Source organism: Pelophylax lessonae (genome assembly GCF_965119305.1).
Source record: "Pelophylax lessonae genome assembly, chromosome: 6".
NCBI lineage: Eukaryota > Metazoa > Chordata > Amphibia > Anura > Ranidae > Pelophylax > Pelophylax lessonae.
Window position 1 is genome coordinate 324,795,369 of NC_138773.1, and position 27,944 is coordinate 324,823,312.

The window sequence follows — 27,944 nt, forward strand, 5'->3', positions numbered from 1 at the left end:
CCGATTGCCTCTTGGGGATCAGGAAGGATTTTCATCCCCTGCTGGAGCAAATTGGATCATTCTTTGCTGGGTTTTTTGTTTTCCTCTGGATCAACTGTGGGTATAGGATTGTGTATATGGGATTGTATGATTTTGTTTTTTCCTTTCTATTGGTTGCCTGACTAACTATGTAACTCCAAATTAATGGCCATGGGGGGAGTTGGGCAACTCCATATTGATGGTCATGGGGGGGGGGGGGCAAGTCCAAATTATTAGTGATGGGGCCAGTTGGGCAACCCCATATTAATGGCCATGGGTGGAGGGGTCAATTCCATAATAATGACCATGGGGGAGGGGGCAGCTCCATATTAATGGCCATAGGAAGAAGGGGGCAACTCCATAATAATAGCAATAGGGGTAGGGGGCAACTCCATAATAATAGCCATAGGGGTAGGGGGCCACTCCATAATAATGGTAAAAAGGGGAGGGGGCAACTCCATATTATTGGCCATGTCCGGAGGGGGCAACTCCATATTAATAGCCATAGGGGGAAGGGTGCAACTCCATGTTAATGGCTATGAGGGAGGGGTGCAACTCCATATTATTACCTATTGGGGGGGGGGGGGTGAGGTGGAAAACTCCATATTAATGGCTATGGGGGGAGGGGGCAATTCCATAATAATGACCATGGGGAGGGGGTAGCTCTATATTAATGGCCATAGGAAGAAGGGGGCCACTCCATAATAATAGACATAGGGGTAGGGGGCAACTCCATAATAATAGCCATAGGGGTAGGGGGCACCTCCATAATAATGGTCAAAGGGGGAGGGGGCAACTCCATATTATTGGCCATGTTCGGAGGGGGCAACTCCACATTAATAGTCATAGGGGGAGGGGTGCAACTCCATATTAATGGCTATGAGGGAGGGGTGCAACTCCATATTATTACCTATGGGGGGGTGTGGAAAACTCCATATTAATGGCTAGGGGGGGAGGCGGAAAACTCCATATTATTGGCCATGTCCGGAGGGGGCAACTCCATATTAAAAGCCATAGGGTGAGGGGTGCAACTCCATATTAATGGCTATGAGGAAGGGGTGCAACTTCATATTATTACCTATGGGGGGGTGGAAAACTCCATATTAATGGCTATGGGGGGAGGCAGAAAACTCCATATTAATGGCCATGATTTTGAAATGAGAAGTCTGCTGATAGGTCCACTTTAATCCTACAAATTGATCAGACTGCATTTCAGAAGAAAAGAAAATTGTATTCCAAATTGCCCGCGGTAATGGAACATCATAATGGCGTTTTATTAGGTAGTAGAGGTGACTTACTGCTGGAACACATTCTATATATTGATCGTCGTTCTGCTCATTACTGACGCGGGAGAGGATTTACACTGAAACATGCTTACATTGAAATATGAATCAGTTTATTACTCTGTATACACCTCATGCTCCAGCCACCTCCTCCAATATATGAGATATTGATTACAATGGTATCTAGTTTGGTGCATTCTGCCCACCACACCATACCTGGACTGATACTCTGGAGAGCACAGTGGGGGCAGGGAGCAATGATCTGGTGACTGCAAATACCTGGAGTCAAAGTAAGGACCAGGTCCTGTTACCCCAGTGTTGTCCCTCCCTCTCCCAGTCTGAATGATGTACTTATACTACTTGCATGAAAAAAAAGTATATTCTGCTTATATTTTGCCTTCCCTGGCTCACCCCAGTGTGAGACCAGCGGTCCCCTCTGCAGTGGTTTCCACCGGATTCAAATGTTCAGCTTATCAACCAGCCACAACAAAGCTTCAAATAGGGCTTTAATGAATGCAGAGTTACATTATGTGTTAAGGCTAGTCATACAGTACTGTGCCTTATCTGTATTTATATATATTTATCAGGAGTTCCTCTGTATAATCCAACATATAGAGGATACCAAATAGAAGTTACTCACCAGCTCGATCCAGGAGTTGACACTGACAGTGACATCATCAACCGATTCCACGTAATGCCACCAGTGACGGGGGACAAATAACACCTGAAGGAGACAGAGTTAGGGGTTAGGTCAATCAGTGTGGTTTGGGAGTGACCATAGACATAGTTAGGGGTTAGGTTGATGGGTGTGGTTTGGGAGTGACCATAGGCATAGAGTTAGGGGTTAGGTTGATTGGTGTGGTTTGGGATTAACCTTGAACATAGTGTTATAGGTTAGGTTGATGGGTGTGGTTTTGGACTGACCATAGAGTTAGAGGTTAGGTTAATGGGTGTGATTTGAGATTGACTATAGACAAAAAGTTATGGGTTAGGTTAACTGGTGTGGTTTGGGAGTGACCATAGACAGTTAGGGGTTAGGTTAAAGGGTATGGTTTGCAAGTGACCATAGGCATAGAGTTAGTGGTTAGGTTGATGAGTGTGATTTGAGATTGACTATAGACAAAGAGTTAGGTTTTAGGTTAATTGGTGTGGTTTGGGACTGACTTTAGGCATAGAGTTAGGGGTTAGGTTGATGGGTGTGGTTTGGGACTGACCATAGGCATAGAGTTATAGGTTAGGTTGATGAGTGTGATTTTAGATTGACTATAGACAAAGAGTTAGGTGTTCGGTTAATTGGTGTGGTTTGAGATTGACTATAGACAAACAGTTAGGGGTTAGGTTAACTGGTGTGGTTTGGAAGTGACCATAGACAGTTAGGGGTTAGGTTGATGGGTGTGGTTTGGGAGTGACCATAGGCATAGAGCTAGGGGTTAGGTTGATGGGTGGGATTTGGGATTAACCTTGAACATAGTGTTATAGGTTAGGTTGATGGGTGTGGTTTTGGACTGACCATAGAGTTAGAGGTTAGGTTAATGGGTGTGATTTGAGATTGACTATAGACAAAAAGTTATGGGTTAGGTTAACTGGTGTGGTTTGGGAGTGACCATAGACAGTTAGGGGTTAGGTTAAAGGGTATGGTTTGCAAGTGACCATAGGCATAGAGTTAGTGGTTAGGTTGATGAGTGTGATTTGAGATTGACTATAGACAAAGAGTTAGGTTTTAGGTTAATTGGTGTGGTTTGGGACTGACTTTAGGCATAGAGTTAGGGGTTAGGTTGATGGGTGTGGTTTGGGAGTGACCATAAGCATAGAGTTAGGGGTTAGGTAGATGGGTGGGATTTGGGATTGACCTTGAACATAGAGTTATAGGTTAGGTTGATGGGTATGGTTTTGGACTGACCATAGAGTTAGGGGTTAGGTTGATGGGTGTGATTTGAGATTGACTATAGACAAATAATTAGGGGTTAGGTTAGCTGGTGTGGTTTGGGAGTGACCATAGACAGTTAGGGGTTAGGTTGATGGGTGTGGTTTGGGAGTGACCATAAGCATAGAGTTAGGGGTTAGGTCGATGGGTGGGATTTGGGATTGATCTTGAACATAGAGTTATAGGTTAGGTTGATGGGTGTGATTTGAGATCGATTATAGACAAAAAGTTATGGGTTAGGTTAACTGGTTTGGGAGTGACCATAAACAGTTAGGGGTTAGGTTAAAGGGTATGGTTTGCAAGTGACCATAGGCATAGAGTTAGTGGTTAGGTTGATTAGTGTGATTTGAGATTGACTATAGACAAAGAGTTAGGTGTTAGGTTAATTGGTGTGGTTTGGGACTGACTTTAGGCATAGAGTTAGGGGTTAGGTTGATGGGTGTGGTCTGAGATTGACCATAAACAAAGAGTTAGGGGTTAGGTTAATGGGTTTTTTTTTAGATTGACCTAAGGCATAAAAGTGTCAGAGAACATCCTCCAGAAGGACTGGCACATCTGCTAATGCCCAGCAGAATCGCAGATTGGCACACAGAAATTCACCAATGCTAATACGCATATGTACACGGGCACGAACAGCTGCAAAGATTTATGTGCCAGTGTGCAAGCAATGCGTGGGAGATTCTGGCGCCCAGTGGCCTATTTAAAGCCAGCAGCATCAGCCACCAGTTGCTGGGTGATCTTCAGCTCCCCCGTGCGTTCCTGTTCTTGATACTATTGGATTTCCTGTTACCGACCCGGCTTGCCTTTGACCTGTCTTGTCTCCATTCCTGGCTTTGACCCTCCACTTGTTCTATTGACTTCGCTCCTGTCCTGTCTTCTGGACTCCACTTTTGCCTGATTAACAGTGTCTGACCCCGGCTTACTCCTGACCTTGCCTGCTGCCTTACCCCTGGCTGATATTCCATGTATGACTACTGGCCAGGTCCCTGACCCTGTTCCTGGCTCTCTCTTCGGCCACATCTCATATGGTTCATCTGAGGGACCCCTGCTCAGCAGTGCAACCTGCTCGTCCAGCCACCATCCAGCAGACATCTCATCTCCCAGCCTACCGCAGCTGGAAACCCCTGCTTTTTTGGGCATAGCACTCCCTGTCACCACCTTCAAGGGTGCCCTGCATTCAGCCACAGGGAAAGCCCTCTCAGCACTTCGGCCTCCAACCAGGTACGTGACAAAGTTAGAAGTTAGGCGTGGCTTCCGATTGACCATAGACAGAGTTAGTGGTTAGGTTGATGGGGGTGGTTTGGAATTGACCTTAGGCATAGAGTTAGGGGTTAGGTTGACGATTGGGCTCAGGGAGTAGTTTAAAAATGATAAAGTAAGGGATTATCTTGATAGTTGCAGTTAGGGATTAGCCTGAGGGACAGAGTTGGGGTCTAGGTGGATGGTTGGGGATAGGAATTAGCCTTAACCATCAGGGGATAGGTTGAAAGTTGGATTTAGGGATTAGCCTGAAGAATACAATTAGGGATTAGGTTGATGATTGCAGCCAGGGATTAGCCTTGAGGATAGAGTTAGGGGTTTAGTTGATGGTTAGGGATTAGTCTGAGGAATACAGTTAAGGGTTAAATTGATGGCGTTATGGATTATCCTAAGGGATGGCGTTTGAGATTAAGTGAATGTTTAGGGATTAGCCTGAGGGATAGAGTTAGGGGTTAGCTTTATGGTTGCAGTTAGGAAATAGTCTGAGAAATAGAGTTAGGGAGTAGGTTGATGTTTTCTTTACGGAATTAACCTGAGTTATTTCGTTTTCAGCTAGGTGGATGGTTGGGGTTCAGGATTATCTTGAGGAATAGAGTTTGAGATTGACCACTGACATAGAATTAGGGGTTTGGTTGATAGGTGTGGTTTGGGATTGACGTCACACAGAGTAAGGAATTAGGTTAATTGTTGCAGCTAGGGATTAGCTTGAGGGACAGAGTTAGGATCTAGGTGGATGGTTGGGGATAGAAATTAGCCTCAGGGTTAGTGTTAGGGTTTAACTTTATGGATGCAGTTAGAAAGTAGTCTGAGGAATAGAGTTAAAAAGATAGAATGGTTTCCCCTGGGGTGGGACTTTAGAGGCACAAAATTGGTTTGTTCACAACAAATATATATATATATAATATTGGAAATTTTATTAAATATAACATACAAAAAATATACAAAAAGAATAATTATACATTAAAAACTAAGCAAGCATAAAAAGTGTGCAGAATCTCAAAACTCAACCATCCAATCCAAGAGCAGATGCCCGACGCGTTTCGAGGTAACAACCTCTTCCTCAGGGGTGGCTCTGGATGGTTTTTATGGTTGACTATGCACAATGATGAGGGCTTGCTTGGATAAAAGCAAAGACGATTGGAACCTGGCCAAGGATATATGGCAATGGAGTAGAACCCATATAGATCGCAAGTTAACAATGTCAATTGGTGGGTGGTGTGTCCAATCCAATCGGACAAGCTGGAGTCCAAATGGCTAACAACAATCGCCCCAATACAATACCATGCAATGGCCCATACTAGCATGGACAAAGAAAGAGGAATGGCGTTTGTATCCATGTCTCCAAACGGCAGGCTGAGGAATAGAGTTAGGGATTAGGTTAATGTCTGCTTTTAGGGATTAACCTGAGGGATTCAGTTTTTATCTTGGTGGATGGTTTGGGTTCAGGATTAGTTTTGTGAATATGAATTGGTTGATGATTGAGGTTAGGGTTTACCTTGAGGGATACAGTTAGGGGTTAAGTTGATGGCTCCAGGTAGTGATAAAACTGAGAGATGGGTTGACGTTTGCGGTTAAATATTTGTCTGAACGATACAGTTAGGGGCTGGGTGGATGGTTGGGGTTAGGGATCAGTTTGAGGGATACAGTTAGGGTTAGGTTGGTGGCTGCAGGTAGTGATTAGTCTGAGGAATAGAGTTAGGTATCAGGTTGATGCTTGTCGTTAGGGATTAGCCTGTGGGATAGAGTTAGGGGTTAGGTGAATGGTTTGAGTTAGGGGTTAGTCTGAGCGATAGCGTTAGGGGTTAGGTTGATGGCATTAGGGGTTAGCCTGAGGGATAGAGTTAGGGGTTAGGTTAAAAGCATTAGGGGTTAGCCTGAAGGATGGAATTGGGGCTTGGTTTGAGGTTTGCAGTTTGGGATAGAGGGATACAGTTAGGGGTTAGGTGGTCAGTTTGGGTTACCCTGAGGGATACAGTTGGGTTAAGGTTGATGGTGTTAGGGGTTAGCCTGAAGGATGGGATTAAGGGCTGGGTTGACGTTTGTGGTTTGGGTTTAGTTTGAGAGATACAGTTGAGGTTAGGCTGATGGTTGGTTGGAGTTAAAGATTATCTTGAGGGATAGAGTTGATGGTGTTATGGATTACTCAGGAATGGGGTTAGAGTGATAGTTGGAGGATAACAATTAAGTTGAAAGAAAGAGTTAGGGATTAGCCTGAGGGATACACTCATGGGTTAGTTTGAGGTTATGGATTATTTAGGAAATAGAGTTAGATAGATGGTTCATGGCACATCTCAGACTTCATGATTATATTGATGATTGAAGTTAAAGATCAGAATAAAGAATAGAGTAAGGGATTACGTTGAGTAATAGAATAGTGTGACAGTAAGCATTACATTCTTTGGACATAATTATTGCTGTATGGAAACATCACAATTTCTTTAAGCATTAGTGCTAAATACATACAGCAACAATTATTTTTTTTTTTCAGATCCTCAGAGAGTTCTTTGCCATAAGGTGCCATGTTGAACTTCCAGTGACCAGTATGAGAGAGTGAGAGCGATAACACCAAATTTAACACACCTGCTCCCCATTCACACCTGAGACCTTGTAACACTAACAAGTCACATGACATTGGGGAGGGAAAATGGCTAATTGGGTCCAATTTGGACATTGTCACTTAGGGGTGTACTCATTTTTGTTGCCAGCGGTTTAGACATTAATGGCTTTGTGTTGAGTTATTTTGAGGGGACAGCAAATTTACACTGTTATACAAGCTGTACACTCACTACTTTACATTGTAGCAAAGTGTCATTTCTTCAGTGTTGTCACATGAAAAGGTATAATAAAGTATTTACAAAAATGTGAGGGGTGTACTTACTTTTGTAAGATACTGTACAGGATGAAAATCCAATCATTCACAATTTATTGCAAATGAAAACTTCTGCGCCAAAACTACTAAATCTTCAGAGGGTAAAGTACTATGCAACAAACATACATGCTTCTTATACTTGAAGATTGCTGTCATATTCAGCAATTACCGATATCTATAAGGGGACATTCTCTGTCTCACAGAGGGGAATATAGACTAGACTGGAATATACCGATCTTTATAATGCTGATCCTGAGAGAACACAGTATTCCGCCACCTTTCACCACCCTGCTAATCCTGTTAGAGAATTGAGCTGTTACAATACAACTTGATTTCACCAAGCCGGTAATGAGGCGGAAAAGTCCAATTTCCTTAAAAAGAGACCTCCAGAAATTACAGAGCGGAAAAAATAAAATTCAAAGTTCTGAGCTCTGCAGAGGCCGCAGGACCAGCAGGGAAAATTGCATCTTGCAATGCTTTGGGAAAACCTAATGTGGATGTTTCCTTTCACACCTGAGCTTCCCATGAATAGCACACATATAGACATAAACCTTCTGACATCTGAAGGAGCTCAACATATCTGACAATGGTTAATTTACTGCTGCCAAAGCTAATCTTTTGTTATGTGCACTTATGTGGTTGTTATCCCACTAGGGGGGCAAAAATAGCTGGACATTCACTTCTTTCAATCATTTTCTAAAATATATCACGTCACGTATGACGGAATTCTTTCAAAACCCCAACAATTTTAGTTTCTGCTCCTTGCTACCTCAACCAGAATCCTGCAGAAGGTGACCATCTGATGACAATCACCTGATCCCACTGCCTGACTCAACTAAAACTTGAGGTCTAGTATTGGATGTGGTACCAAGCAGGTTGAGGTTTCTAACTTTAAATAGTGTCTTCAGGGCAACTCCCCACAAACGTTTACTGTACAAACTAAGGGATGTATGGACCCTAGATGAGTACCTGGATTAAAAGCTGGCTTCAGGGGCAAGTCCAAAGGGTGGTGATAAATGGGGGGGGTACTCGGAATGGTCTGGTGTGGAAAGTGGAGTCCCCCAAGGATCTGTCCTGGGACCAATCCTAATTAATTTATTCATAAACGACCTAGAGGATGGGATAAACAGCTCAATCACTGTATTTGTGTATGATACTAAATTAGGCAGGGGAATCATTTCTACGCAGGATGTGGAAACCTTACAAGAAGACCTGAAAAAATAATGGGGGTGGGCATCTACATGGCAAATGAGGTTTAATGTTGAAAAATGTGAGGTAATGCATTTGGGTCCCAGAAATACAAATGCAAGTTCCTCGCTAGGGGGAGAGCCTTTTGAAGAATCTAAGATGGAAAAGGACCTGGGGGTCTTAGTAGAAGACAAGCTCAGCAATGGCATGCAATGTAAAGCTGCTGCAAGCAAAGCCAACATAATATTGGCATTTATTAAAAAGGGGATTCACTCCAGAGATAAAACAATAATTCTCTCACTCTACAAGACTCTGGTCCGGCCACATCTCGAATATGCCGTCCAGTTCTGGGCACCGGTCCTCAGGAAGGATGTACTAGAACTGGAGAGAGTCCAGAGAAGGGCAACAAAGCTAATAAAGGTGTCACGGCACTGCCGCATACTCACCTGCGTCTAGGCGCCTGCGGCGTTCTCGCAACAGAGTATTGGTGCTTGCCGTCCTCAGAGACACCGGGTCTGCGGTGGTTCCTTCTCCTCTTCTCACCTCTGAGGACTGCAGCGGGCACACTGTCATGGCAAGATGGCGGCCGCCATACGGTTCCAGTGTCTTACACAGAGGGAGAGAGGAGAGTTGAAGATCTGGTAAGGTCAGGTTCTATGAAGCAAATCAAGATGGCGCTGGGTCTCTGACCTCCCTTTATAGCTCCTGGCGGCCCCACCTACTGGTGGGAGGTGCAGGTCATGTGATACTGGCTCCCTATATAAACCAAGCACACTTTCCAGTCAGTGCTTGGTTATTTTCCTTGCTCCTGTGTGTCTGCTGTTGCTTTGCCTGTGTTCCTGGTTCCTGATCCTTTCTTCCTCAGGTTGATACTCCTTGATTGCCTGCCAGACCTGACTCCAGAGTTGTCGACTTTACTTCCTCCACTTCATTAAAGGCCTCCGTGCTACCACAGACCCTACGGGGCCCTGTTCCCACTTCCAGGGACTCCTGAGGGTCGCGATTGTAAGGGGAGTGCTGTTCCACTGCAACTGGGTTCCCTCTCCACTGCAAGACCCCAGGTGGGTTGTGACAAAAGGGAATGGAGGATCTGAGCTATGATCTGAGCTATGAGGAAAGACTACAAGCACTGAACTTATCCTCTCTGGAGAAGAGACGATTGAGAGGGGATATGATAATAATGTACAAATACCGTACTGGTAACCCTAGCATAGGGAACAAACTTTTCAGCAAAAGGGAAAAAAGGCCATTAGCTAAAATTAAAAGAAATGCAGTTTAACCTTAAACGGTGTTAAGGGTTCTATACAATCAGAGCAGTAAGGATGTGGAATTCTCTTCCACAAGCAGTGGTGTCAGTGGGAAGCATCAATAGTTTGAAAGACTATTAGATGGGCACCTTAATGACCACAACATACAGGGGTATACAATGTACTATTGACATAAACACTTATTACACACACACTCATCATAGGTTGAACTGGATGGACTGGTGTCTTTTTTCAACCTCACCAACTATGGAACTATGTAGAATTAGGGGTTAGTTTGACATTTTCCCTTAGTGATTAGGCCAGGAAATAGATTTAGGGGTTGGGTTGATGGCTGGGGTGAGAAAGTTGGCTGTGGAATAGAGTTAGAGGCTAAAATGATGGTCACAGTTATTGTTTAAGCTGTTCGGTAGAGTTAGGGTTTAGGTTGATGGGTGGGGTTAGGTTGAGGGATAGAGGTTACATTGTTAGTTGGGGTTAAGGATTAGGCTGTGGGATAGAGTTAGTGGTTGGGGTTAGGTGGAGGGATTGAGTTAGAAGTAAGGTTGATGGTTGGGGGTTAGAGATTAGTCCAAGGGATAAAGTTAGGAGTTAAGTTAATGGTTGGGGTTAGAGATTAGTCTAAGAGATAAAGTTAGGAGTTCGGTTGATGGTTGGGGTTAGACACTAGACTGTGAAATTAAGTTGGGGGATAAATTGATGATTGGGTTAAGGAATTAGGCTGTGGAAAATAGGAGTAGTGGCTTGATTGATGGTTTGGGTTATGCTGTAAAATTGAGTTAGGGGTTAGGTTGATAATTGGGGTTAAGCTGAGGCATAGAGTTAGGTGTTAGGTTGATGGTTGGGGTTAGGTTGAGGGATAGAGATAGAGGTTAGATTGTTGGTTGGGGTTAAGGGATTAAGCTATGGGGAATAGAGGTAGCGGCTTGGTTGAAGGTTTGGGTTATGCTGTGGAATAGTTAGGGGTTAGGGTGACAGTTGGGGTTAAGTTGAAGGATAGAGTTAGGGATTAGGTTGATGGTGGGGTTTAGGCTGAGGCATAGAGTTAGGTTGATGGTTGAGGTTACGTTGAGGTTTGGTGCATTGGGCAGTAAGTGCTTTCAAGCAGCTGTGACTGATTCAGCCTCATCACATGGGACCTCAAGGGCATCAAGTCTGTTTTAAAGGTGGACCACCAGGTTGTCAGTGGCCTTCCTTGTCTCTGCTTTCTTCTAGGTGGTGGCGCGTTCTTCTTGATGGTCCAACACATTGCAAATTTGGGTACGTGACGGTCTGGTAGGTGTAAGAAATGTCCAGCCAGCCATAGCCTCTGATTAGTGACAATACTGTATCTTTTAGGCATCTTCTCCGTACCTCCATCTCATGGGGATATAAAAAAAGGTAGGTAAAGTCTTCAACATACTCAATGATCTGGTCTTCAAAGATCAATTAAAAGTTTGTCTGTTGGTTTACCTCTGTAGGGATACAGGTTCGGTTGATGGTTGGGGTTAGGCTGATGGTTGGGGTTAGGTTGTGGGATAGAATTAGAAGTTAGGTTAATGGCTGGGGGTTAAGGATTAGGCTTTGGGATAAAGTCAGGGATTAGGTTGTTGGTTGGGGGTTAGGCTAAGGTGTGATTGATGGTTGGGATTAAGTTGATGGTTAGGGTTAGGCTGAGGTGTAAAGTTTGAGGCGTAATTGATGGTTGCGATTAGGTTTAAGGATAGAGTTAGGGGTTAGGTTGATTTTTGGGGTTAGGCTGAGGTATAGAGATTGAGGTTTGACTGATAGTTGAGCTTAGGTTTAGAAACAGAGTTAGGGGTTAGGCTGAGGTTTAGAGTTTGAGGTTTAAATGATGATTAGGATTAGGTTTAGTGATAGAGTTATTGGTTAGGCTGAGGCATAAAGTTAGGGGTTAAGTTGGTGGTTGGGGTTAGAGATTAGCATGAAGGATGTTTGGGGTTACAAATTAGCAGGCGATAATGCACAGGCTGACCTTTTCTGCTTCCTGCTTTGGACACTTTGCCAGAATTTGCAGACCAGGTTTTGTTTCTGACAGTAGCACAATGTCAGCCGCAAAATCAAGATCTGTGAGTTGGGATCGTTCTTACCCCAGGATTCTAGAACATGGGGCATCTGCCACTGCTCTCCTCATTACAAAATCTATAGTCAGTAGAAAGAAAAGCGGTGAAAGGATGCAGCCCTGTTGCACGCTGCTTTTGATCAGTTTTAACACAATTTTTAATCTCTTTTGAAACCATGGAAACATTTTGGTTAATACAAAATCTCTCTTCAAGGACCATTGACCTTACAGATCAGGATGTAGATCTGCTCCAACTGCACCCATAACACAAAGAAGCAGGATAATGAATACATTGACTTCCAGCTGCTGATCACCATCATTTGACATTAACCAACTGCTATAGGTCTAGGTCTTCCACTTGTTAGCTAAAATCCATTGAATAGAATTTGCCTGGTCAGTAAGGTCCGTATTAACTTTAGTTATAAAGGGATCAATAGCTTTCTGTCAAGGATTTGGGTTCAAAACCCTTCATGGACCTACGAATGAACTCCTTGATTGTTTCAGTACCATGACTATCACAAACAGTGCATTGTAAACTCCACAACATTTAGGTTGATGGAACTTAGATGTCGGAGCACCAGAGGCGCCTTTCGTTTGCCCAGCATGGATGGGGTTTATCCGGCCGAAGAAGTGGCCAAGAATTAGCGTAGATTTGTTACATTTCATTGTGTTTAACAGCAAATGGATGCCGTTAGTGTCTCAGCAGTGCTCCCAATTTTCTCAGGAGGCCCGAGAGAGATTGGATTTTGTGACTGGTTGTAAGGACAGCACGGCACGCCAGGACCATCTCACCGCCAATTCTGCCGCTTCCCAGGTGCTGGGAACAGAAAGCACTTTACTTTTATTGCCGTCAAATAAAAGTAAAGCGTTTGCCTGACACTTACTGGGCCAATTCTCTCCAGTTACAGAAATGCGGTGTAATGTCATCTGAGGGATGACCAAACATATCCCAATGGGAGAACGCTGCCTCCGCCATCTATGTATAGGGGGGGGGGTAATTACCGCTTGCCAGGGCTTTTTTTCAGCGGGAACGCGGGGGAACGCAGTTCCGGCACCTCCAGCACTGAATGTATGCCATGGCAAGGGGTGCTGGAGGGTCTACTGATGCTGGCTGCTGGGGGATATATTGTTGCTGGAGGGGATATATTTTTGCATGGCAATCTATTGTCGCTGGTGGAGGATCTTTTTTTTTTTTTCCAAAACAGTGAGGTTTATTGAAACTTTTGGTACAATACAAAAATAAACCGTGCATTGAAACTTCGATCATATTCATAATACACAGGGGTACAAAAATACAAATATTCACAGTGATTAACACTTAGAAACAGAACAGACATAGTAAAAATAAGGCAGTAGTCAGTTACTTTCTTTCGGCCCAACACTCAAGCAGACAATATTGGTTTAACGGGGGCGGTCAGCGTAAAGTAGTTACCCACTTCACTACTGAGCCGTATCAGGGCACTGCACCCATTTGTCCCAAATCTTGTTGAACTTCTGAGGGCACCCCCTATGTTTATATAAAAGTTTATGAAATGGGATGACACTATTAATTTCCTTAATCCACAATCCTAAAGTAGGAGGAGTAGGTCTCATCCACCGTCTGGCTATCAATTTACGTGCTATAAACAAGGTTTCCTGAAGAAATATGACAGTGGATTTGGGCATCTCTCCATTCGGATAGACCCCCAGGAGACACTCCTTAGGAGAGAGTTGTAGAGGAGACCCCATTTTGTCATGCAGAAATGTGACTACCTGTTGCCATAGAATCTGTAATTGGGGACAGCTCCACAGTAGATGAAAGAAGGAAGCATCAGGGTCTCCGCACATAGGACAAGAGGGGACCAAGTCAGGGTGATATTTGGACAGTCTAAGTGGGGTGAGATAAGCCTGGTGTAATATAAAGGTCTGGGTTAGGCGATCCGACAGTTTTGGCGACACTCTGCGGCACGTCTCCAGGGCATCCTCCCATTCCTCATCCTCCATAGCCCCCACATTGCGCTCCCAGCGGGTCTTAAGTGCAAAAGCTAAAGTGGTCGAAGAAGGTGTGTGGAGCTCAGAGTAGAACATGGAAATGAGGTGACTGGGTTCTGTACTTTTAACAATCTCAAGGGTGGTAATCGATTCCATCTCAGGAGGGCCGTCAGGGAATTGAGATCTATAGGCATGGGAGAGCTGTAAGTATCTGTAGTGCATGGGGCCCTGGAGCGCAAACTGGTCACGCAGGGTCTCGTAAGACCGTAGACCAGTGGTCGTGGAGATATGGCTAAGGAGAAGAATACCCCTCCCACTCCATACCGACAGGTCAGGGATAGAGAGGAACTCACGCAATGTACTATTATGCCACAGAGGGGTAAATGTGTGGAATGGAGGGCACCGAAGCCTGGACGCTACCACCTCCCAGATCCGACAATAGTGATATAGAAGAGATCTGGGGCACAGGGGCTCCGGCGAGCCCCTGACGCCCCTAAGGATAACTAGAAGGGGGTCCCCGAGGGGATGAGCCCACCCAGGGCAGAGCAGGGTCAAGAAGCGCTCTCTATCCGTTTTATCTATGTGAAAGAACTGGGACAACTGAGCTGCCAGATAGTACAGATTAAAATCCGGCAGGGCCAACCCCCCTAGATTTGTAGGATTCTTGAGCTTGCGCCAGGAGATCTTGTGCCGGTCAGCACCCCAAACAAAGGTCTTGAGGAGTGATTCCATCTGCTTAAACAGCCTGAGTGGCAGATAAATAGGAGAGTGCCATACAACATAGAGAATTTTGGGAAGGAGAACCATTTTAATTAAATTGACTCTACCCATCACTCCCAGAGGTAATTTGGACCATACTTGAATTTTAGCCTTAAGCAGAGGGAACAAGGGTTGAACGTTATCCGGGACATAATCTGCTGAGCTAGCTGTCACTTGAATCCCTAAGTATTTAATGCGGGATACACATTGTAGGGCCGGGTTTGCGGGGGCGATCGCCTGCGGGCTCTCGTCAAGTGGAAGAATTTGTGACTTATCCCAGTTTATCTGAAAACCGGAGAATCGTCCGTACCGTTCAATTAAGGAAAGGGCTGTGAGCAGGGATTCTCGAGAGTCTTCCAAATACAACAAAGTGTCATCAGCATACATGCTGATTTTCTCCTCTAGCGGTCCCCTACGTAGGCCACGAATCCCGGGATGTGCTCTAATGGCCATCGCTAGGGGTTCCGCGGCCAGGGCATACAGCAGGGGGGAGAGGGGGCACCCCTGTCGAGTGCCAGGGGATAAAGCGAAGGCGGTCGACTGCCAGCCGTTGGCCAGGACCCTAGCTACCGGTGCGCTATATAGAAGTTTGAGCCACTTAATAAAATTAGGTCCAAAGCCGTATCGGTCCAGGCAGGTCCATAGAAATGGCCACTCTACCGAGTCTAATGCTTTAGCCGTGTCCAAGGAGACCACCACCCTGCCACCCATTCCGTCGTGTTGTGCCTGGAGATTCATGAATAACCGGCGAAGGTTAAATGAGGTGTTCCTCCCAGGCATGAACCCGGCCTGGTCCGAGTGTATGAGCGAAAGGATCACCTTGTTAAGACGGAGGGATAAAATTTTCGCAAGGATTTTAGTGTCTACTGGGAGCAAAGAGATGGGACGGTAAGACTCTGGGGCATGTAAGTCCTTGCCCGGCTTGGGGATGAGCACAATTAACGCCTCGCGCATAGAAGGGGGCAGGGCTGCATCTTTGAACAGGGATTGAAACAAAGCCAATAATTTAGGAGAAAGGAGTTCCGAATATTGGGAGAAGAACTCAATCGGGAGGCCGTCTAGGCCAGGGGCCTTAGATCTAGGGAACTTGGACACGGCTGCCGCAATCTCCTCCACAGAAATGGGTGCCTCGAGCGTCGCCAACTGGTCGGATGTCAAAGTGGGAAAGTCAATAGAGTCCAGAAAGTCATGCATGTCAGTGCAGTCAGCAGGGGCCTTAGAGGTGTAAAGTGTACTAAAAAATGATCGGAAACACTGTGTCACCGCAGCAGGATCAGTGATCTCATTACCCAGGTCATCCTTTAAAGTAATAACTACCGGGGGCCTATCCTCACAATGGACTAAATATGCGAGGAGTTTCCCCGCCCGCTCTCCATGTGCAAACAGATTCTGCTTCTGAAAAAACATCTTAGATTTCGCCTTCTCGTATTCAAGTTGGGAAAGGACTTTAGAGGTCAATTTATACTGGGATTCATGTGTCGGAGTCGGGTCCGCCATAAAGGCCTGTTCAGCTGCAATTAGATTTGTCGTTGCCCTGGAGATCTCCTCAGCAGCCCGCGCTCTAACAGTTTTGATTTTGGAAATCATAGTGGATCTGGCGAACAGTTTAAATGCCTCCCACGCTGCAGCCGGGGAGGCAGTGCCCTCATTATCAGAGAAGAATTGTGTCCAGGTCCCCTCAATGTCGTTCCCATCAGACACCAAGGGGAGCCAGGCGGGGTTCAGGCGCCAGGCCGGGGGAGGTCTATTGCAGGGCAAGGACAACAGTATCCAAAAAGGGCAGTGATCAGACAGAGTCCGTGGGGCGAAGCCCGCCGCCAGTAACCTGGGGAGCAGGGTTCGAGACAACAATATCAGATCAATGCGTGACATAGAATGGTGTGCAGCCGAGAAGCAGGAGTACGCGCGCTGAGCGGGGTATTTGCTGCGCCAGGAGTCGGCCAAACCAAAGCTCTCCAACAATCGGGAGAACCTGGTCGGGGACGACCCCGGCGGTGCCTGGGAGGCGCCACCGGATCTATCCAGACCCGAGTCCATCACATTGTTAAAGTCGCCCAGCCAGATCACCGGGGCCCCCGGGCATTGTGCCATAAACGCCAATCCCTCCATTATAACCACAGTAGAGTAAGGGGGGGGCACATAGAAAGCCATCAGCAGCATCAATTCCCCATAGACTGACGTTTTGAGGAAGACATATCTACCCATTGGGTCAACCTGAGATCCTAGGAGCTGTAAATGTACCGATTTGGCCACCAGAAGCGCCACACCCCTGGAGTGCGAGCTATATGCAGAGTGCTGCACCCAGCCAACCCAGGGCCGTTTGAGAGACTGCTGTACGCGGCCCTCCAAATGTGTCTCCACCAGTACTATAATGTCAGCCCGGACACGGCGTAAAACATTAAAGACAGCCGTCCGTTTAATCTTATCACGCATACCCCTGACATTCCACGTCAACAATTTCAATGTGGCCATGGCAGGGGTAATACGGAGCGTGGAGCGGAGGCTCCCAGGATCTCAGGCAATAAGGCCACAGAACTAACAATTCCACGGTCATACACTAGCATTAATAAACGGCAGCAAAAAAGCAGGCAGTTATTACTGGAGGTCAATGTGCATAGAACAGAAACAGTATAGAGACTGTACCAAATATAAACTGTAAACAATGGTAATACCCCAATCCCCCCTCCCTGCCCTGCACCAACCCCAACTTGTGCGGGCATGTTCCCAAACAAGTGCCTCAACCAGAACAGGCCCACATGCGACTGGTAAAGAGCAAAACCAGGAGGCCAGGGACCCCCAGGATAGTCAGCAAAAATACAGCAAAATACAGCTAGGACAAGCAAGGGGGCCCGGGGGCCCAGGTCCAACAGAAGTCGCAAGGGGCAACAGGGGAGTCGGGCACAAACACACGCCTGAGCGGCTGTAGGGGGCGAAAACCAACAGGTGTATCGCTGGGTAGCAAAGCCTATGGGCAGGTGGAAATCCATAGGAAGAGAACAGAAAAGTCAGTTCCATCTGTGGAGCTAGGACGCTCCGCCGGTCAAACACATGAGCAGCAGTGCAGGGAAATGAGGGGGGAGGGGGGGGAAGGGGGATGCAAAGTCTTAAGTTCCGTAGGATCTACAAAACCCCCTCCACCCCTGCAGCAGTGAAAGGCATAGGCAATCAGGGAGAAAGTATCATGAAGTCGCCAGGGCAAGGTGGTCAGGCTCTAGCTTCCAGTCCTTCTAACCAAGAGATGGCGGCTTCCGGATCCTCAAAGAAGTTGGCTCGGTCCTCACCCTCCACTCTAAGACGGGCCGGGTACAACATAGAGTATTTGATATTCTTGATACGCAGCCTGCGTTTGACCTCCAAAAAGCTCTTGCGGCGCCTCTGGACCTCAGCAGAGAAGTCGGGGAAAATCGCTATTTTGTGATTTCCAAATGGAATGTTCCCCTTAACTCTGGCCAGGCGTAATATGGCATCCCTGTCCCGATAGTTCAGGAATTTAGCGATGAATGTGCGGGGGGGGGTGCACCCTGAGGGGGGGGGGACGCCCTGAGAGGCGATGTGCACGTTCCACAACAAAAGTGGGTGAGAAGGATTCTCTGCCATATGTCTGAGTGAGCAATTGTTCCAAATAGGATGAGGGGTCTGCACCTTCAGAGCCCTCCGGGAGGCCAATGAACCGCAGGTTACAGCGGCGCAGCCTATTCTCCATGTCATCTTGTTTTTGAAGGATAAGGTATACTTGTTGCTGCAGCCTGTCTGAGGAGCTTTGCAATGGGGGGAGGGAGTCTTCCACCTCGCTAATTCTGTGTTCAGCCTCACCAACTCTGTCCCTTAGCTTCTGCATATCCTGACGCATCAATGATATATCTACCTTCACCTCCTCGATTTTAGTTGTCAGCATGGTCTGGCAAGTGGCAATCGCTTCCAATACCCTGGATGTAGCAGGGCTCTCAGGCTCCTCCACCACAAGCGACGGGCCGGCGCCATCTTGGATCGGGGCCTCCTTCTCCAGCCTCCGGAATGCAGCTAGTTTTGCCGCAGCTTCAGAGCCTTTCTTCGGCGGAGACATGCGGAGGTCGGTGCCGCGGGTGTGTGGGAGGTGAAGGGAGGATTATCGTGCCCGGAGGGCTGCAGGATTAGCGGTAAAGGATAACGGTCCGGCAGAGCTCCTCTCACACACGTCCTCTTACATGCTGCGCCAGGCCACGCCCCCCGGTGGAGGATCTTTTGATACTGGAGGTTAATTGTTGCTGGAAGGAATTGACTGTTTAGTGAGGGGTCTGCAGTTTCTGGCTGCTAGAGAGTCTATCGATGCTGGCTGCTGGGAGATTGTTTGCTGCTGCTGGGGGGGGGGGGGATCTATTGCTGCTGGCTGTGGGGGTTCTATTTTATTGCTTTTCTTGTTGTCATAACCAAATTCCATACATTCCACTACAAAATTATACTTGGCTCTATATTTTCTAAAAGGGGCTGTACTAGAAGCTGGGTAGGGAGTGGAACCAAGGGTCGGTGCTCGGGGGTGGGTATGGGTAGAACCGAGGGTTAATGCTCGGAGGTGGGTAGGGGTGGAGGCACTAAGTAACTTAGGAGGGGGAATTCCTGCACCTATTCTCTGAGAAAAAAAGCCCTGCCGCTTGCCATATGCCAACCCAAGCAAAGCAGGGAACTTTAATACTTGCAAACCTGTACCCTGCCAAACTGCTGTGGAACTACAAATCCCAGCAATCCAGCCAGACGGAAGTATCCTAAACCTTTATCAGCCGGTACCCCTCTTTTCTCAACGCACCTTACAGGGATCAGCCATTCCACAGCTAATCTTCAAGGACACAAAATAATAGGTTTAAGATTTTTTTGAGGAGGGCTAAGCTGTCCAGGAATAGTAACAATTACAGTGGCTGGGACCAACTAGACCTAAAACACCTTTAAGATAGTTTAAACCTAGACTGAAATAAAACATTATCATTGGAGGTATTAACCCCATACAGTTAATAAAAATACAATAATTTTTGACTATAGAGGACCTCTCGTGCTGTTCACATATTTTAAGTCTATTTAAAACCACATTTCCATCTTAGGCTACCCTGTCCAGAGGATGACAACGCTGTTGTGCGATTTCACTTTAGAACAAACAGGGTTGTCAACCTTTTAACTGCTGTGCACATAAACATGGAAGCACGGCGTTGGGCCTTATCCCACGCCTGCATTTACATGCACATTAATGGCATCCCAGTCTTAGTCCGTAGGGTTCAATATTGAGTTGGCCCACCCTTTGCAGCTATAACAGCTTCAACTCTTCTGGGAAGGCTGTCCACAAGGTTTAGGAGTGTCTATGGGAATGTTTGACCATTCTTCCAGAAGTGCATTTGTGAGGTCAGGCACTGATGTTGGAGAGAAGGCCTGGCTCGCAGTCTCCGCTCTAATTCATCCCAAAGGTGTTCTATTGGGTTGAGGTCAGGACTGTGCAGGCCAGTCAAGTTCCTCAACCCCAAACTCGCTCATCCATGTCTTTATGGACTTTGCTTTGTGCACTAGACCAAATCATTTGGTGGAGGGGGGTTTATGGTGTGGGGGTGTTTTTCAGGGGTTGGGCTTGGCCCCTTAGTTCCAGTGAAGACAACTCTGGAGGCGTCAGCATACCAAGACATTTTAGACAATTTCATGCTCCCAACTTTGTGGGAGGAGTTTGGGGATGGCCCCTTCCTGTTCCAACATGACTGCGCACCAGTGCACAAAGCAAGGTCCATAAAGACATGGTCTGATATTACCTATGTATTGGCTGCCTTTGGTTATTTAAGCGCGCTATTCCCCCCCCCCCCCCTTTTTTGTTTCCATAAAGACATGGATGAATGAGTTTGGGGTGGAGCATGTACAGCATGCCCAGTAATGTGTCAGTGTTAACACTTCCAGCTATTTATCACAGGACTCCCTCTGACAAGGCCAGTCAAGTTCCTCCACCCCAAACTCGCTCATCCATGTCTCAATGAATGCAACGCATTTTCTCAAAGAATGCAACGTGTTCTCTTATTGGTGACGTCACTCTATCCACCTCGTCCAATCAGAGAATGCTTTTTGCTTTTTTATTTATTGAGGTTCTCCAGTGTTCAGAATGCAGCAGGGAACCAGCTCAGTGCAGGACCTGGAAGCTAGTGGAGATCACTGTAGTAGCGGTGTCTATACAGGGATTTCCAGCTCCTACAAGGATCCCACAGGTATGGTATATACAGTTACATTGATCCAAGCTTGGGCAACACACAGATATTTATACCTGGAGAATGTAGTTCTATAAAGACCCAGTTTTGTGGCCCTCAAGCCTCTGCCAGGTAAATGTGCTAATAATGAAAAGAAATGGCTACACTCAGATGTGGTCAAAATCCAGATTTATTGGACATCCCAATGTGGCAAAAAAGTGGCAAGGTAGACGCGTTTCACACACTAATATGTGTGCTTAATAATTACCAGGTACATGTTTTGAAACCCCTAACACTAACCCTTTAAATTCCCTTATGTGATAAATAAGCAAGTCTGACCATGGAAAAAAATGATATAACATTTGAAGTAGATAAAGTCCTCAACTTCTTCCCTGCTCTGGTCTTCAAGCATTAATTAGGAGTTTGTCTGTTGGTTTACCTCTATAGAAATACAGGTTAGGTTGATGGTTGGGGTAAGGCTGTGGGACAGAGTTAGGAGATAGGGTGATGTGAGTTTGAGATTTGATTCATGGTTGGGATTAGGTTTAGGGATAGAGTTAAAGGTTAGGTTGATGGATGGTGTCAGGCTGAGGTCTAGAGTTTGAGGTTTGATTGATGGTTAGGATTAGGTTTAGGGATAGAGTTAGGTTGATGGTTGGTGTTAGGCTGTTGTATAGAGTTTGAAGTTTGATTGATGGTTAGGATTAGGTTTGGGGATAGAGTCTGGGGTTAGGTTGATGGTTGGTTGATGGTGGGGGCCAGATAGGTCTCTCTGAAGAAATGTGATTTCAGGGATCGCCTGAAAGTGGACAAAGTAGGAGATGGTTGGACAGATTGGGGTAGAGCATTCAAGAGAATGGGAGAGTTAGGATTAGGTTGATGGTGGAGTGTAGGTTTAGGTTGATGGTTGGGGCTAGGCTGAGGTGTAAGGTTTTAGGCTTGACTGATGGTTGGGATTAGGTTTAGGGATAGAGTTAGGGGTTAGGTTGATGGTTGGGATTAGGCTGAGGTATAGAGTTTGAGCTTTGATTGATAGTTATTATTATTATACAGGGTTTATATAGCACAGACAGTTTACTCAGCACTTTACAACTTGAGGGTAGACAACACAAACACAATAAACTTTAATACAGTAGGAATCAGAGGGCCTTGCTCATTAGAGCTTACAATCGAAGAGGGAGGGTAAAGAGATACAAGAGGTAATAACTGTGGGGAATGTGCTGATGGAGAAAATAAATGTACAATTGTTAGGTGGGGGTCAGATAGGCTTCTCTAAAGAGATGATTTACAGGGATTGTCTGAAAGTGAACAAGGTAGGAGATAGTCGGACAGATTGGGGTAGAGCATTCCAGAGGATGGGAGAGTTGGGATAAGGTTGATGGTTGGGCTTAGGTTTAGGGATAGAGTTAGGGGTTTGGTTGATGGTTAGGGCTAGGCTGAGGTGTAAAGTTTGAGGTTTGATTGATGATTGGGCTTAGGTTTAGGGATAGAGTTAGCGGTTAGGTTAAAGGTTGGGGTTAGGCCGAGGTAAAGAGTTTGAGGTTTGATTGAAGGTTGGGATTAGGTTTAGGGATAGAGTCAGGGGTTAGGTTAATGGTTGGTGTTAGGCTGACGTATAGAGTTTGAGGTTTGATTGATGGTTGGGATTAGGTTTAGGTATAGAGTTAGGTTGATGGTTGGTGTTAGGCTGTTGTATGGAGTTTGAGGTTTGATTGATGGTTGGGATTAGGCTTAGGGATAGAGTTAGGGTTTAGGTTAATGATTGGGGTTAGGCTGAGATATAGAGTTTGAGGTCTGATTGATGGTAGGGATTAGGTTGATGGTTGGGGTTAGGCTGAGATATAGAGTTTGAGGTCTGATTGATGGTAGGGATTAGGTTGATGGTTGGGGTTAGGCTGAGATATAGAGTTTGAGGTTTGATTGATGGTTGGGATTAGGTTGATGGTTGGGGTTAGGCGGAGGTGTAAAGTTTTAGGCTTGATTGATGGTTGGGAATTGGTTTGGCGATAGAGTTTGGGGTTAGGTTGATGGCTGGGGTTAGGCTGAGGTATAGAGTTTGAGGTTTGATTGATGGTTAGGATTAGGCTTAGTGATAGATTTAAGGGGGCACCCGCTTAGAACTGGACTTGGAAGCTGGACTTTTAACTGCCAGGTAGATGTGCAGAAATGGCACCTTTAACCCTTATGTGATAGATGAGCAGGTCTGACCATGAAAAAAAATGTGAATGCAGCGAGGGTTTTGCCTGCTCTGCTCCTGCATAGACATGATGGAAACGAAAACACTTTGATTGAAATACTGAAAAAAGAGATCTCTATAATAAACCCTCTAATTTTCATCCAGAAAGAAGAGCTTTCATGTTACCGTATTTATAATGCGGCCTTCAAATAACTCATTTTACCCAGGCAGATCTGAAATCCCGCTCTCCAGCTGTCATCTTTCTGGGCAGATTAGTATCCTGTCAAATGTGGGAGACAGCTTCACCATCAGAAAGTCTTATAAATAAGGTTATTAGTGTCAGTTATTATGGGATGGAGGGACTTTATCTGTTCTTAGATAGAAATTACACTAATGAACTAATCTTTAGGGGATTTATGCAGGTAAAAAAGGTTTCTAAACTTCTGAGGTCATCAGAGTCTAATGTTCCTGAAGGAAAAAGTCAGACTAATTCCAACGCCAGAGTCTGAACTCCGAAAGTAGGACAGACTGGTTCCATGCTCACCTCAGGGTCGTCTTAGGCTGCATTCACATGTCAGCGTATGATCGCGGGCAGAACCGCCGCGGTTCCGCCCGCGATTCGGAGATTTATTGCAAATCGCGGGACGCCTAGCGATGCCCGTTGATTTGCAATAGCCCCCCAAACGCCGAGCGATGTTGCCGTGATTTATGCCCGCCGAATCGCGGCAACATCGCGCAAACAAAATCGCGGGACGCAATACGCTCCAAAAAAGAGCTTCTTTGGAGCGTATTGCGTCCCGCGATTTTGTTTGCGTGATGTTGCCGCGATTCGGCGGGCGTAAATCGCGGCAAAATCGCTCGGCGTTTGGGGGGCTATTGCAAATCAACGGGCAACGCACAGGAGTCCCGCGATTTGCAATAATCTCCGGATCGCGGGTGGAACCGGTGGCGGTTCTGCCCGCGAACCATACGCTGACATGTGAATGGAGCCTTAATGATTTGGCACACCTGGGCACTGCAAGGTGACAAAAATGAGCACCAGCTGGTCATTTTTAAAAGTCCATAAACATTTATAGCAGATTAAATTCAGACCACAGGAAAAAAAAAAGTTATCCAACAGGTTTCAAGCGTCATATACAATCCACCTTCATCAAGGGCTGAACGGACTTCCTATAAGACTCTTTATTTACAAAAACTCCAGAATAGTGTTTTATACCACAAGAAAAGACATGAAAGCCGCTGAAAAGGTTAATGCAGCTGTCAATAGACCCCCTTCATCAGGGCTTTTAAAGCGGAGTTCCGGGCACAGATGTCATTTTTTAATAAACATACCCCCGGGACAGTCAGGGCTATTACATTCCACAATGGCTAGCCTCTGATCTGTCCCGGTTCGCACTTACCTTTTAGAAGAAATACTTACTTAGAAAATTTCTTCCACAGCGTTTCCATCTCTCTTGTGGGCAGCTGAAACCGGCGTTGTCCTCTTCTGTGTCTTCTTCCGCGTCTTCTTGTCCCAGAATGCGCCGCACCGGCCCCATTTGTCACTTCCGGCACGGCGCCGCATTCCTCCACAGCTTCTGGGCATGCCCAGAAGCTGTTTAGCAGGGGAATGTCGCCCGGTGCCGTCGCATTGATTCCTGGGAGCTGTGACGTTCAGCTCCCAGGAATCATAGCGAGGCAGGAAGTGACGGGGTGAGCCGCGGCTCCGAGGGAGGAAGCAGTCTGAGGTGAGTATCTTCGATCTTCAATTGCAAGGTAAGTAAACAAAAAAAAAAAAAAATAACTATCCAATTCCTTTTCAGGTGAGGCATACCTAGCGGAGGGGTACAAAAAAAAAAATATTGTTTTTGTGCCCGGAACTCCGCTTTAAAGGACAGAGTAGATTTGGGGAAAAAAAAGGGGACCACAGTGGGGTTCCTTAGGGGTTTGCTGGGCAAGTAAGGAGGTTAGACAGGCAACCTGAATAAGCCTTATTTGGTCCTGATTTGTCAAACCTCATCTAACAGCCTTACTTGCCCAGCAAACCCCTAAGGAACCCAACTGTGGTCCCTCTTTTTTTTTTTCCCAAACCTACTCTATCATTAAAAGCCCTGAACTTTTTCAGAGGATGCCTCCCCAGCCAGACAGGATGGCATCCATGGTGACCAATGTCCAATACAAGGGGAGGAAGGATTTGCCCAGCCGAAGCGCTGAAGAACGAAGCCACCATATCAGGGACCCTTTCGTTCCCATGCTCAGCCGAATCGGATTGTCCAGAGACTGTGGACTCTTGTCCCATTTGGCCAGAATCTCCCTTGCAGGGACCTCGTATGGATCTGTGCAAACGGAACAGCCTCGAAGGTAGACACCATCAGGCCCAGCACCGGCATGCAAGTCCGGAAGGATTACCATCTGCTGGACAACAGGTGACAAATTACAGCCTGCAGTTTCTGGAGTTTGTCCAGAGGAAGGGGCACTCTGGCTAAGGCCGAGTCCAGAGTCAGACCCAGGTAGTCCCACTTTGTGGACGGAACCAGAGCAGACTTCTGAAAAGTCAGAATCCAGCCAAAACACCCTCAAGCTCGTATGGTGATTTCCAGGATTTCCACCAGAGCAGTAGGAAACTCCGCTCGCAAAAGGAGGTCATCCAAGTAGCCCAGTACCACGATCCCCCATTGGCATAACAATGCTAGCACCGGGTCCAACACTTTTGTGAAGACCCGAGGAGCAGAAGCAAGACCAAAGGGTAACGCCACAAACTAATAATGCACGGCAAAGTGGAGGAAGCGCTGATGATTGCCACATATTGGAATGTGAAGGTAAGCGTCCTTGATGTCGATGGAGACAAAAATCCCCCTGATGCAGGGAAGCCACCACATTGCGAAAGAACTCCATTCTGAACCTCTACAGCCACACAAAGCAGTTCAGCGCCTTGAGGTTCAGAATTGGACGCACCTTGCCTTCCTTCCTGGGGACTGTAAACAGGTTTGAGTAAAAACCCTGAAAAGGTTCTGAAGTTGGACCCGGGACCATCTCCCTTTAAAGTAAAAAGTCTTGCACTGCCCCAAAAAGAGCCTGTAAGCGGACCAGGGACTGTTGCACATTAGAAAGGAAGAACCTCACCGGAGGGTAAGAACAAAACTAGATCTTGTAGCCGGACTGAATGACCTCGTGGACCCTCCTGACTTGTACCAGGGGAGTCTACTGGTCCGGGAACCAGCGAAGACGTCCCCCCACCCCAGATACGAGCGAGGGCGCACCTTCATGCTGAAGAGGCCTTGTCCACGGGTCTGGAGAAGCCCATCTCTTGCCCTGTCAGACCAAGTTCGCTTGGATTCTACAGAGGGGGCCCCAAAGTAGGGATCTGATCCCTTGTCAGTTGACCCTGAAGGACGAAAAAAACTTCTTATGAGCCGAGAAGGAGGGCCCACGTCTACAACGAGGGTCCTTGCCCTTAGTAGCCTGCGGAAGAATGGTACTCTTCCAACCTGCGAGATCTTTAATGATGGCATCAAGGGTAGCATTACACAGGCGATCTCCTTAAAAGGGAAGATCAGTCAGGGCCTTTTTGATCTTCACAGACAAGCATTTGAGCCAAAAGACATGCCAAAGGACCACTGCCAAAACACAGATAAACTGCAGCCCCTGAACCAGCTGGTATGCCAGCTTAGCAAAGGCGGGGGGGGGGGGGGCTACTCCCCCTCCAGGTCGCAGCGCAAAAGCTTAGCCCACTTGGTCAGAATCTGCAACACCAGGGCAATGGTGAATATCGGCCTCGGTGCCGAACCAGCCAGGGTGTACATATTGCGGGCCACAGCCTCGGCCTTCCTGTCAGCCGGGTCCTTAAAGGCCGCGGACTCTTCAACCAGAATCATGATTGCCTTGTTTAAACTGGAAACCGGAGGATCCACCACCGGTGGAACAGTCCACTTCTTAAGAAGGGATTCCTCATAGGGGTATGGCCTAGCCAAATCCCTTAGGGACCCCAACGGAACGCTTTGTTTGTCCCCGCTATTTAGTGACAATTCTGTCAAAATAGGAGGGGGTAAGGGAACACCTTTTCCGCTCCGAAAGGTTTTTAAATGCTAAAGGGAACCTGGGCCTCCGCCGCAGCTTCAGCTGCGTCCTCCATCTTTAAAGGTCTCACGCACAGCTACAATCCGTGCCTCCACCAGCGCCTTTTCATACGTTCGCTGTAGAAGGGGAGGATCTGAGGATTCAGGGCGCGTGGTTGCAGACCCAGCAGGGTTACCCACGTCCATGGTGGCCGAATCAGATTCAGGATCTGATGAGACGGATGAGGCAGGGGAAAGCGGGGGCGCTTTTAGCCAGCCCGTTGCCCAAAAGCCACCTGCACCCGGGACACCAAGGACTCCAGGACCGCTGTTAGTCCATCGATGGATGGATGGGACCCGGAAGGGCCCTGTAGCCTCAGAGAGGGGATCAGGTGGGGAGATTTGCTTCAAAGGCTCCGTGAGTCACCAGGGGATAAAACACTGCTAAGGGATAAACCCCACCGCTCTGGCAGCCCACCTGGTTGCCAGCCAAAGAGCACCAATCGATCCTCAATAGAGAGGGAAAGGACCCCCCCAGACTCACCACCCTGCAGAAAACAGTCACCACAGCTACCAGGAGAATCTGCACTACACAAACGGTGATCAGGAAATGAAAAGATCAGCACCAGGGGATGAGGAGGGACTCCCACTTGTGAAATCGCCGCCCAGAGGGCTCCACTGTCATGGCCGCCGCTATTTTCAATGGCAAACCACTGTAAAATGGCCGCTGGACTACACAAACATGGCTGCCGTACATAAAACACACAGCTTATAAGAAAATGGTGGCACCATGAGGCCCCCAGGGACCCAGGGGTGATCCCTAGGCCTGAGAAAATGGCACAGGCAGGAAGGGGGGTACTGGCAGGAGCCCCTACCAGGTACAGCCCCCTCCTCAGCCGATTGCCTGGTCACCACACCCCCGCCCCCATCACCAGCACAGCACCCTGCCCCCA

At 46.9% G+C, this 27,944-nt stretch overlaps 1 protein-coding gene across 3 annotated transcripts in view; it reads right to left on the bottom strand.

Annotated features, from left to right (window-relative positions):
- Positions 1-27,944, bottom strand: part of HSPBAP1 (HSPB1 associated protein 1) — a 123,478-nt gene that overhangs the window by 22,632 nt on the left and 72,902 nt on the right. For 2 of the 3 annotated variants that reach the window (XM_082262197.1, XM_082262198.1), the window contains exon 6: positions 1,942-2,025. The exons of the other annotated variant lie outside the window; for it this stretch is intronic. In XM_082262197.1, coding sequence (XP_082118323.1) covers positions 1,942-2,025 — 84 coding nt within the window. The remainder of the gene's footprint in view (positions 1-1,941; positions 2,026-27,944) is intronic. 3 annotated transcript variants of the gene reach the window in all.